At 35.7% G+C, this 12,380-nt stretch overlaps 1 protein-coding gene across 1 annotated transcript; it reads left to right on the forward strand.

The window, feature by feature from the left end:
• The first annotated feature begins 7,998 nt into the window (after positions 1-7,998).
• Positions 7,999-11,138, forward strand: LOC118058794 (uncharacterized). Its single transcript, XM_035071549.2, has 2 exons — positions 7,999-10,577; positions 10,704-11,138. Exon 1 carries the CDS (start codon positions 8,288-8,290, stop codon positions 10,265-10,267), a length of 1,980 nt encoding a protein of 659 aa, XP_034927440.1. The 5' UTR covers positions 7,999-8,287; the 3' UTR covers positions 10,268-10,577; positions 10,704-11,138.
• Positions 11,139-12,380: the final 1,242 nt, after the last annotated feature.

Consider the following 12,380-nt stretch of genomic DNA (forward strand, 5'->3'; position numbering starts at 1 on the left):
TTATAAGTAAGCTATCTACATCAATTTAACACATTCGTAATAATTTTCTTATTACTTTTATAAAATTCAAGTTTTGAATAATAATTTTAACGTTCATCGACCACTGCTGCTAAAAAACTAGTATTTAAATACCTTCTGGTTTTGAGATCAAAACCATTTTAATTAAAAGGAATTACACTACTTTTGGCTAATACTGGAACCTTTTATGAATATATGTTAATTTTACACGCAAGAACTCGAGGAAGAACAGCTAAAACCCAGTTCATTGATTCCTATTACAGTCAGGCACACTATTAGAGTTTCAAAGAGATAACCTTTCAGTACAAAAAAGTCAGGCAACACAATAGACCAGCTGAACTAGACTTTTTTGGTGAGGATTTGGCCAAAATTGAAATCTTATCTAACTCCATAATAACCTTATCCGAAACACAGATTCATTGGTGTTCGAGCAACCTAGGTAATTCAAACAGGAATGTACAAATTGTTATTACATTTCGGGGTCCTCCTCTCATGTGCTGTCCTGTTCCGTTGCTAGCGGGTGGCCACTTCTGGGCACCAGATTATGAATCAATGCAACGTGTGAGCTTTGTGTGAAAGATGCTATGCTTCGAAGATGACCAATCAACTACATGATAACATTGACATGCTAGCAACACCTGTCGTCTGAGACTCACTTGACTTGCTTATATATATATATATATTATAGTCGTTACTTGACTGGTGGTTCAATTATTTATGTGATTGATTTACCAATAAATATTTTAAGGCAACTCTTCTTTTATTTTTTGGGTTTTTGTGATTGGCCAGCCTTAACACGACAAAAAAGGACAGTCGATTCAGCATATCCTGATTGGAATTGAAAGAAAAAAGAAAAACAGAGAGCTGTGAGACTGTATAAAATCCTGAAACTGACCAGATGGTGTCAAGACCTTGGAGGGGACCGTGGAATTGGCTATTAGCTACTGGTATGTTGATTGATTTCTTCGTTAAGAGAAAGGCTGGTTATGGATTTATGGGTAGTGGCCGTAGCTGCTGGTGCGGGATACACAGTAAAAGCTAATTACTTCAAGAATTCTTCAGTAAGGTTAAAAGAACGCTCATTTGAATCATTTTCTTTGGATTATTTTCACAACCAATCCCACTCTTGGAGTTTACTGCAACGAATACAGGAGTAAACTTGCCTCTTTTGCAGATTAGGTATTTGCAAGCATTTAGTAGTTGTCTATTAAAAAGCCTATTAAAGGTTAAAAAAAGCCCAAAAAATACATATAGTTTTGTCCGGATTTTTGGCTAAAAAACCAGACCGGAACCGGCCAGTTTGGGCCGGGTCCAGTTCGGTTCGGGTTTTTTTTTTTTTTTTAGGTTTGATTGTTTTTTTGGGTAAAAACCGAACCGAACCAGAAATGATCACCTCTAATAAAAACGATAAGGAAAATTTTAAATAAAAACAGTAAATAAAGTAGTCATGCACCATAATAGTTGCTTAATAATTAATTAATTCTTTCATCTCTTGCATAATCAAACCTGTCAAAGCTCTTTGTTCTTTTTTTATTTTTACAAAGTTAAGATAAAGTTACAAAGAAGGATAAATTTGTAAAGTAAAAGTAAAGAACTTGAAAGATAAATTTGTAGAAAAGAATATAAATTTATGGGAGTTGACCAAGATATTATGAAGAATATATTTCTCTATTCATATTCATAGAGAATATTAAACTTAATAATCAAGTAAACTTGAGAAAATAGACTACTTAGAAATATATTTTTTAAAATAATATCTTATAAAAAACAATATTCCAACTTAATAAATAAGAAAACACAAAAGAAAAAATCTGTAAACTTCTCGTATTAACACTGTGAACTAAAATAGAATAACCTCCCACTATGCATAAAAACATTGTGCGCAAATTCATAAAACACTGCTCACCACACTGTTCATTGAACAAGGACAGAGATTTGTTGCACTTTGATCCCTATGCTTTTTATTATTCATAATTTAGTCATGAAACTTTATTTATGTCATGTTTCAATCCTTTAAATTTGAGATACAAGAGAGATAATGAGAAAGAGTCAATTAATGAAGAAGTGAAAAAAAATTTAATCAATAATGTTCTTATCATAAAAAAAAAAAATTCAATTCTAGTGTCACTTGGTTTATCTTAAAGGAGGGTCAGGAAAAATATATCATAATTCAAAAAAATTGTTATAATATAATTTAATTTAACTTTGAGTTTTTAGATTGATTATAGTGGATGCTGGGGTTGCAAAATAGAGTTATGGAGGTTTTATATTTTTTTTTGGTGCTTTTACACTAAAATATACTAATTTTTTTAATAGCTAAAAAACTTAAATCTTGATTTTTTAATAATAAAAAAATATTGAAAAATATTATAAATGATGACTAGTCATATTTTCAACATTGAAAAAATTCATGATATGTATAGAATAATTGGTGATAATTTTTTTTATATAAAAAAAATATACTAACATAAATAGGCTCTCTTCAGCCATTCTTTAAAAAAATTGGGCGGGATAGCAGCTAGTTTTTTCCAAGGTGTTTATTTTTCTATTTTAAAAATGTTTTTAAAAAATTTTATTTTTTTTTTATTTTTTTACTTCAAATTAATATATTTTTTAATATTATCAGATTATTTTTATATTCTGATATAAAAAATAATTTTTAAAAAAATAAAAAAAATATATTATTTTAATATATTTTTAAATAAATAATACTTTAAAAAATAACTATAACCACACAAACTCAAGCAAAAAAATAATATTGGCTTGGTCTTGCACGGAAATCATTGTTACTGTTGGCGCAGCTTTGTCAATGAAATGAAAAGAATTGTTGGCTTTTTTTAGGTCCTCCATGTTGCTTGAACATCTGATGCTTAAAATATAAAAGCTTATTAATTTGACCAAATTGATAAAAAAAATATTTATTCTTATCATCAACATCCATCAGTATTTTTATATACAACTAATGGAGTTTGCTTTCTGGTCATGGCGTGGAATTAAATTTAAAAAATCCACACACTTGTCAACTCCTAACGAGATCCACTTCTTTCAACTAGTTAAAAGGCACATTACAGTTTACTCCATCTTTTAGGACACCTAGCTTTTTCTCCGTCGGTCTGTGTGTGTGTAATCATTCATTTTTGCTTTATTATCATTGTTTATTAGCGTGGATTCATGCATGTTCTACACAGTTGCTAGATCATAGACTGCAAATATAGAAAGATTTGTAGCAGGAGCCCATTACTACTAAGCCTGCAATAGTTAGATACTAGTTTCAGACCTAATATGGAGGCCCGATCCACGCTTCAAGCTGGAAACCTGAGTTTGCGAGAGATTTGAGGTTCTGTTCCATGATTTCATCTCTTCAGAAATCCATGAATAGAAGGGTTGGAATGATGGGTGGGATTGATTGGCTAGTTCCAAAAAACCCTACCTGCTCAAGGAAATGAGTTCAAAAACTCCCGAGCCCATTTAGCACCATTCTTCTTCAAGAGATTAACGATGAAGTCACGATAAATTGGGTCTCTAAGTTAAAAATTACAAGTGCTTGCCTTGTATAGAACAGTTGTGTATTCGATGGCTTTTTTTCAATGATTAAATCTGATATTAAGATCTTTTAAACCTCCCGATGAATTGAAAGACAGAAAAAAACCCTCTTATTGCTTATGCACTAGCCTGATTTGATGGCGCATGTTGTGTCAATACATGCATGAAGACAGTCTTAACCACTGCGTGTTCCACGTTTGAAACTCGAAAGCGTTGGCAGGGCGTTGAAAAACTGCTGTGAATATTGCCTTGGAATGGGTAGAATTCAAGTGCACGCGACATATCTAAATCGTACAAGACGAAAGAGGTCCATCATTGTGATTGTTTTTTGGTTTGTCTTCAACTTCTTGGAATCTTCATTGCAGTTTACAGAGGATGCTTGTTGGAAACGAGCGGAGAAGAGGTCCGCATGCCTGAAATTAGCAATGTAAGAAACTTAGAACATTAATTTCCAACCATATCCTTATTATCTTTTTTGTTATAGCAACCAGTAGCCCCCTCTCTCCCCCACTCATGGCATCGAACCTGCAATAATTTGAGAGGCCCTCGACCCAATAGGGCTCTTGTTCATGATCATCTGCTGCCAATTCCTTTCTAAGGATTTTTCTTTCTGCTATAGAAAGCTCAACAATGTCATATACCAGTTATAAAAAAATGCCCCATTTGCATCAGTTGATATGAACTGCTGCCTTGAATAGTCGGCGAAATGATTTTATCTTTAACTCGTGATAAATGAATCATTCTAGACTCTAGCGAGAGCCTATGCTTCCACGTTGATAAACAGTGCCAAGCAAAGTTATGGGCAAGATCACTGGCTCAGTTAAGTAAAGCAACGTATGTGCCCAAACCCTGCTACTAGCTCGGTCTTGGAGAAAGAATTATGGCGTATGTCCTGTGCTTAAACTTCTCTTCCAGCTTGTGCACTGGCTGTGGGTAAAACCTTATCAGATTGAGTTAGATTCCATCTGCAATAATCTCATATTTCCTAGAAGAAGGTGAACTTTCATTGCCTTCGATTGTTACTAAATTCATATAGAATTTACGTCTTATCACTTGTATTAGTACTTGCATGGCTGACAACTGAAAGATCAATTAATGGCAGCTTTCGGGTCCTTCTGTTGAAGCATAAAATGCTTCAGCCTCTAGTGTTGATCATCCCTGCAATTAAATACTTGACAAAAACATGTGCTTGAGTAAGTTTTAAGGCTTTAAAGACTTGTTTTATGTATTGTAATGATTGCTTGTTTGAAACTCAACTATGAACAGGTACGGCTTCCACACATTGTTGACGCCAAAACATTTAATATATAATTCGACAACAGCAGCATCTTGAACGTTGATAACAAGTATAGCTTTTTTCATCTTCTATTGTTCGTGATATTCCACTACGAATTTCTGTTCAGGTTGCCTAGACACGTGAAAATCAAGAATCAACTCCCATATCACGAAAAATGAAATCCTGCCTTCGAAGATGTTGCATGAATTATTCTCGTGAATTATTTACTGCTATGAGTATGACCCATTCTAAGATTCTCTTGATTAGATCTTGACGTTGGCAAAGAACAAGGGGTACAGGAACAATCTGTCAATTGCTCTTGAAAGTCTAAATTGATGGCAGCAACCCAGTTTAATCCTATATATATTTCACTGGATCATAATATCTCGATTGAAAATTCAATGGGTCTTTTAGTCTTTTTGTGTAGACCACTTCATCCCATTATGGGCCTGATCAGCACCTAGCTAGGATTTCCACTCCAAGAGAAAGATCGACGATGCTACTGTATCATTCCCTCTTTACAAGGGATCAAACTAAGGCGTCCAACTCTGATATCATCTGGTGTAGGAACAGACAGCTAGGTGGCCCTCGAAACCTAAACTGGTGATAGCAGACAGATTTAATTCAATATCCCACTCGATCATAGCATTTCACGAATAAATTTGGCCTACGGGTAGCATGGTGGACCACGGTCTTACTGGATTACCTAAAGCTGAACAAATTGTTGAAACAGATGTTTCCTCCTTGTCTAGTCTGGGCCCCTCTCTCTTCTTCGATCATGAAAGTCATAAGAACAGTGTTTCTAATCTGTAAGTAACCAGGCTTTGATTTTTTGCATGTACTAAGATCTATTGTCTAGCATTGAGCAGGACGCTACTCTCTTCCCATCTTCACCTTTTTTTAGTGTCAAAGATAAGGACAAGACACAAAAAAAGAAAAAAGGAAAGAAAATTGTAGGTCGAAAAGACGTCGGAATTTCTGCAGCTTCCTAGAAATAACCTTTGCTATAGAATACAATGGACATTAATGCAATGTCTATATCACATGTTGCCTTGGGAATGTATCAGCTCTACTTTTACTGTGCACAACCATTATTAGCCATTGCTGCTGAAATAATGAAGATAGACTAAATAAACAGCACCGAAGCAGGGAAAATAGGTTTCGGAATTTGGACCATTAGTAGTACATGATTTCCATGTGCATCTTAGTTCTGTTCTGATTACTTTTGTAAAGGGCTATTTTTGGTTTTTAACCTACTTTTAAATAAATAGTGGTGAAATAATACAATTGAAGATACAATTAGTGAAGTAGTTTAGTTTCTACGTATCTTCATTAAAAAACATGATTTTTATAATTTAGTGTTATTTAGAAAAATAATATCCATTAAAAAATACTCAATGTATATGAGAGAAGAGATAAAAAAATAAATAATTTAAAAATATATCTAAACTCCAATTATAACATTACTAATATCATCAAAAAAATTTAGTGAATAATAAACACTAACCTCAGGTGGGTCACACTTACTATCTAAATATATAGATAAAAGGTAGCCCATTTATTGTAAGAATAATCCACTTAGATCATTGTTGTTGATATTTTTTTGGTATTATTGAATTTGTTTTACCAATATTTTTTTATATTAATAGTGTTGATTTTAGAATTTTGGTGTGTTTTTAAGATTTTTTTCTTTTTTTTCTTTCTCTTCTCTTTCTTTTCCATTTAATATTTTTAAAACAATGTCATTATAAATTATAAAAAATTATGTTTTTCAATCGTGAATTGTGACACGTGTATAAACTGTGATATTTTACTAATTTTTGAAAATTGTGATATTCCACTAATATTTGTAATTAATCAAGTTAATTTTTAAAAAAAAAAATCTCCGTAAACCCCCTAGTCCGCTACTGCTCCGAACTTATGGTAAGTATGACCCATTTTTCCAGATTCACTGTTCCTTGCAGCGGCAGGACAAGTTCGCACACCTGAAGTTATTGATTCTTGCAAAATCTAATGTAGATGTTGCCCAAAATTACTCCCAAAACACGGCCTATCAATGCAAAAATAGAATGTTGATTGCGCAAGTCGGCTCGAGCTAACCGAACCGACTGTCAAACCAATAAAAAAAACCCAGAAACGCAAGTGTTCAACGCAAAAACTATCCGGCTCCAGAGAAAAAACTGACTCGAACCTGATAGTTCCTAGTGAGGCTCAGAATGAAGTTCTGGATGGAACATTGCTGTATAAAAATCCAAATATTTGACAACCACTGGTCAACTCCAATTACAGTAGCTCTAGCACCACACGTATTGCCTAAGCCCTAGCTAGCTCAGATTCAATTACCATAAAACATATAAAAAAAGAATCTGGATTATGTTTGTGTTACTCTTGCTTCGATTTTCATGTTATTTTCATGGACATTAAGTCGTTAAAACATCTCTAAAATGAGAAGGATTTGAAAGGCCCTACTGCAGATAACATTTTCCATATAACTTCTTCTGTAACTGGCTAGTTTGTTGGAATTTGGATGGTCAGGTTTCTGTATGTGGTGAGGTGATTAGTTTGGAATTATAAATTACAATGCCCGTTATCGAGGGTGATCCAAAATGAAAAGCCTTGTCCTTGGATTAATTAATCCTCCAAACTCACAAGTTGAAATCCGAGCTCTACAAGCTGTGAGGGACAGAGACCTTAAATTGTCTGAGATCATTTATGGCAATCACATACAAAGATAGCTCTCTCCAATTTATGCCTTGGTTTGATGTTTGCTTCTTCTTCTTTTATCTCCTAATTGTTGTGGCAAAGCTAGAACTACTTGTTGAAGGGGGTAAATTATTAGACAAGGTGCATTGGTGCGATTTTATTTTGGACTTGTATGAAAAGGGAGAAAAGTACTGAAGGAGAAAGTACAAAATATCAAGGGAGCAATTGCCACCTTCACTATGATCCAGCTTCTCCCTGTCTAATTTATGTTTAAGGCTGGGCTTTAGTGATGATTAAGTTTATTTACTATTATTTAGATTATTATTATTATCTCACTTTAAAAAATAAAAAAATCAAGGGTGGTCCAATGCCCTTGGGGTATCACTGTCGCATGTATTGCTTTACAAAGACCTTGCCAACCAAACTCACTGCCTATATATAACGTAACTTGGAGAAAATGACGTTTGACCATTACATCTTCTCCCCTCTCTTCCTCTCACAAAACTCACCAACCACCACCGTCACCACCACAACGACCACCATGAGCACCTCCACCACCACCTAAGGTGGATACAAACAAAGTCACGAAGCATGGAGATCATAAAGTGTCCACAACCAATCGGCTCGTCTTAGGGACACGCGAACCAGTTCATCGAGACCCTTGTGTCTCCCAACACTCATTGATTGTGGATTATTTTCAAACAAGGCTGGTTGATTAGAATTCTACGAATCTAGTCTGCTTTGACCATGGCGGACATTGTGAAAGAGATCTTGGCAAGGCCAATACAATTAGCAGACCAAGTGACAAAATGGGCAGAGGAGGCACAAACTTTCAAACAAGATTGTCTAGAACTCAAAGCCAAAACAGAGAAGCTAGCAGGGCTTTTACGACAAGCCGCTCGTGCCAGCAATGATCTTTATGAACGTCCAACAAGGCGAATCATCGATGGTACAGAACAAGTTCTTGACAAGGCCCTCGCTCTTGTTGTCAAATGCCGCGCCAGCAACATAATGAGAAGAATGTTCACGATCAGCCCTGCTGCCGCATTTCGAAAAATCTCGATGCAGCTAGAGAATTCAATAGGAGATGTTTCTTGGCTCCTACGTGTATCAGCTTCCGCTGCTGATCGCGATGATGAGTATTTAGGCCTGCCTCCTATCGCTGCCAATGAGCCAATTCTGTGTCTTATATGGGAACAGGTTGCAATACTTTTTACAGGGAGCTTAGAAGATAGATCGGATGCTGCAGCTTCATTGGTTTCTTTGGCTAGAGATAATGACAGGTATGGAAAGTTGATTATCGAGGAAGGTGGAGTTGCACCATTGTTGAAGTTGGCTAAAGAAGGCAAAATGGAAGGTCAAGAAAATGCTGCTAGGGCTATTGGGCTTTTAGGGCGTGATCCAGAGAGCGTCGAACAGATTGTGAATGCTGGGGTTTGCAATGTGTTTGCGAAAATCCTCAAAGAAGGCCACATGCAAGTTCAGTGTGTGGTGGCCTGGGCTGTTTCTGAATTGGCTGCACATCATCCGAAATGTCAAGACCATTTTGCGCAAAACAACACTATTCGGTTTCTTGTCAGTCATCTTGCGTTTGAGACGATCCAAGAACATAGTAAGTACTCAATTGCAAGCAAGCATAATATGTCGATTCATTTAGCTGTGATGGCCAGTAATAGTACTAGTCCTGAGGAAGATGAACCAGCAACAAAAATTCACCATCCAGTGGATAACAAGAATCCTAGCCAGATGCACAGTGTGGTGACCAATACTATGGCAATGAGAAGTCAGACACCAAGCAATACCCAGCCAACACAAACCCAAACCCAAACCCAAACTCAAAACCTCTCAACGCATCACCCCAACTACAATCATCCAAACCTTGCAAAAGGAAACCACAGCATTCCGAAACAACAGCATAATCACCATCTGTCTTTGGCCGGGACTAGCATCAAAGGAAGGGAATTTGAAGATCCTGCTACAAAAGCACAGATGAAGGCGATGGCAGCAAGAGCACTTTGGCAACTAGCAAGGGGAAATGTCGCCATATGCCGTACCATCACAGAGTCTAGAGCGCTTTTATGCTTTGCAGTTTTGTTAGAGAAAGGTCACGACGAAGTTCAATACTATTCAGCAATGGCATTGATGGAAATCACAGCGGTAGCTGAACAAAATTCTGACTTGAGACACTCTTCGTTCAAACCTTCATCCCCTGCGGCCAGAGCAGTGGTCGACCAATTACTAAAAGTAGTTGAGAAAGCAGACTCGGACCTCCTCACACCATGCGTCCAGGCTATTGGCAACTTGTCAAGGACTTTTAGAGCAACAGAAACTAGGATGATTGGGCCATTGGTGAAGCTATTGGATGAAAGGGAACCTGAGGTTACTATGGAGGCAGTAATTGCCCTCAACAAGTTCGTGTCGTCAGATAATTTCCTTTGTGTGACTCACTCCAAGGCTATTATTGCTGCAGGAGGTGCCAAACACCTAATTCAACTTGTTTACTTCGGTGAACAAATGGTTCAAATTCCCTCTTTGATTCTCCTAAGCTTCATTTCATTGCATTGCCCTGACAGTGAGATTCTTGCAAATGAAGAGGTCCTTATTGTGCTAGAGTGGTCAACAAAGCAGGCTCATTTGATAGGAGAGCCCGAAATCGAGTCTTTGTTGCCGGAAGCAAAGAGTAGATTGGAACTGTATCAATCAAGAGGATCGAGAGGATTCCATTAACTCAATAATTATTTCAGGAAATATGATGAAATTCTTTATCTTTTTCTTGTTTTTGTTCTCTTACACCTCACAAAAATTAGTATCACTGTTATCATTAATGCTGTGGTAACTAATTGCTCGGGAAGGTACCTAATTAAATGCCTGTAGGACAAGCTTCTTGCATTCTATTTCAATTGTTAACCAACATCTTCTTATTATCATCTACTGAATAGCTTGTTTTCCATTTTGTTCTATGTATACTTGTCGACTGAGGCTTGTCTAGAAAGGAACTCAGCCCTGAGGTCAAACAACCTGGCATCGAACCTTCAGGGTAAATTGTGAAAGCAGAGATCCCATCCTTGTTCAAATTTTAGAATGCAAAAACTTGAATGATAGCTTTTCTTTTTTCTTTACTTGAATGACACTCTGATGTCAAATTAGTACGGTTCATTATCAGGCGCCAGAATCCGCTTAGTGCCGTGATACCATAGCTGATAACAAGTACTGTGTCACCATCACCGCTGCCGCGATTACCGAGGACCACCAACACCACCAGTACTCAACATCCACCACTGCTTTTGCGATGATCCAACCATGCGGAAAGCTGCTATTCGAACTCGGCAACATATACATCATTTGCTAAGTAATTTGTTGCCAGTAAGGGCATAGGCTTGCCCGTCCAATTTGAGAAAAGGTCTAAATGATTTGTTCATGATGTAAGGCTGATAGCAAGTATCACCAGTATTCATCAAAAGGACATAAATTATTGTAGAAAGGCTGCTTCTTGACCAAATTTCCCTATTCTGACAGAAAGAAACTAGTCTCCAATGTTAAATGGCATTTTGCTATGGCAAATGTCAAAGTTAATCATTAAGATGTAACAAAACATGGAGGATTTATCACAAGGAAATTCAACGGGAGTACCCTGTACTGTGTTGTTCGATGGAGATAGTGACAAGACTCTACCTAAACAATCCATGAGATTGGACATGCTAACTTTTGAGTTAATTTGGAAATATGGGAGCCTGGCTCGAGATGATCGCATGGAGTTGCAAGGGATTTGATTAGTGCATATTGATGTTGTAGAAATTTGACTTTTTTATTGTATTGTTTTTCACTGTAAACTAAAACTATATTTTCAATTTTAAAAATATATAAAAATAATTTTTTTATATTCTTTAATGTCAATACATTAAAACCATAAAAAAAACATTAAAAAAACAATTTAATATTTTTTTAAGTAAAATATATTATAAAAAACAAAATTCTGTAAATGCTCATGATCATAAAACAACCCTCACCTATTCATGATAATATTAACGAGGCCAAGCCGTTCTCCACATGCCCATTGATTTGAATAGATGGCCTCCCATAATTTACAAATCTCTAAAATTCATCATCGACATGCTAACGAGCTAAACAATTAGGTTGTTCATCCTGAAAATAGAAAAGAAAAAACAATTAGGTTTTTTTGCAGAAACAAGGTTAACGGGTCATAGAAGTACTCATGGGCTGGTCCTAGGTTTGGGTCTTGATGCTTGAGAAAATTGCCTAGTAAAATAATTGCTCGAGGGCCGGACCATGAACAAAGTTTAATTGATATATAAATAAATAAATATATATATATATATATATATATATATATATATATATAGTTCTGATATCGCTCAATAATTGATTTTGAAAAGAGTACATGTTATAGGATTATAGATCATTTTATAATTCATCGATTAACTCTAAGAATTGTTTTTATTAAGAGAAGTATCATTTTATTTTATTTTTATTTTCTGGAGTTTACTTAATCAAATTTAGTGAAAGGCTATAGATTGACAGAGTTGGTGGCAACTCTGAGCACCGGCTCCAATATTAAAACCACCGCCGAATTATTTGTTGGCATACACTTGAAATTTATCGTAATTTTCAGTTCATTGAAAAGGCACTCATAAATTATGTAAGGATTTTTTTTTATTTTTTAATATTATAGTCAAATTTCATTATGAATGTTAGTAAATTTTGCTTCGAGATCTCTTACAATGGCATCAGATAACTTTTCTAGCCACTGTTATTAGCATTTACATTGCTTTCCTGGGTGCTATCTACCTGTGGTCAATTTCATAATTTGGAACCCTCCTTC

This window comes from Populus alba, chromosome 9, assembly GCF_005239225.2.
Source record: "Populus alba chromosome 9, ASM523922v2, whole genome shotgun sequence".
Lineage (NCBI taxonomy): Eukaryota > Viridiplantae > Streptophyta > Magnoliopsida > Malpighiales > Salicaceae > Populus > Populus alba.

Excerpts from the sequence above, each read along its gene's own strand:
- LOC118058794 (XM_035071549.2), top strand. The coding sequence starts at position 8,288 with ATGGCGGACATTGTGAAAGAGATCTTGGCAAGGCCAATACAATTAGCA.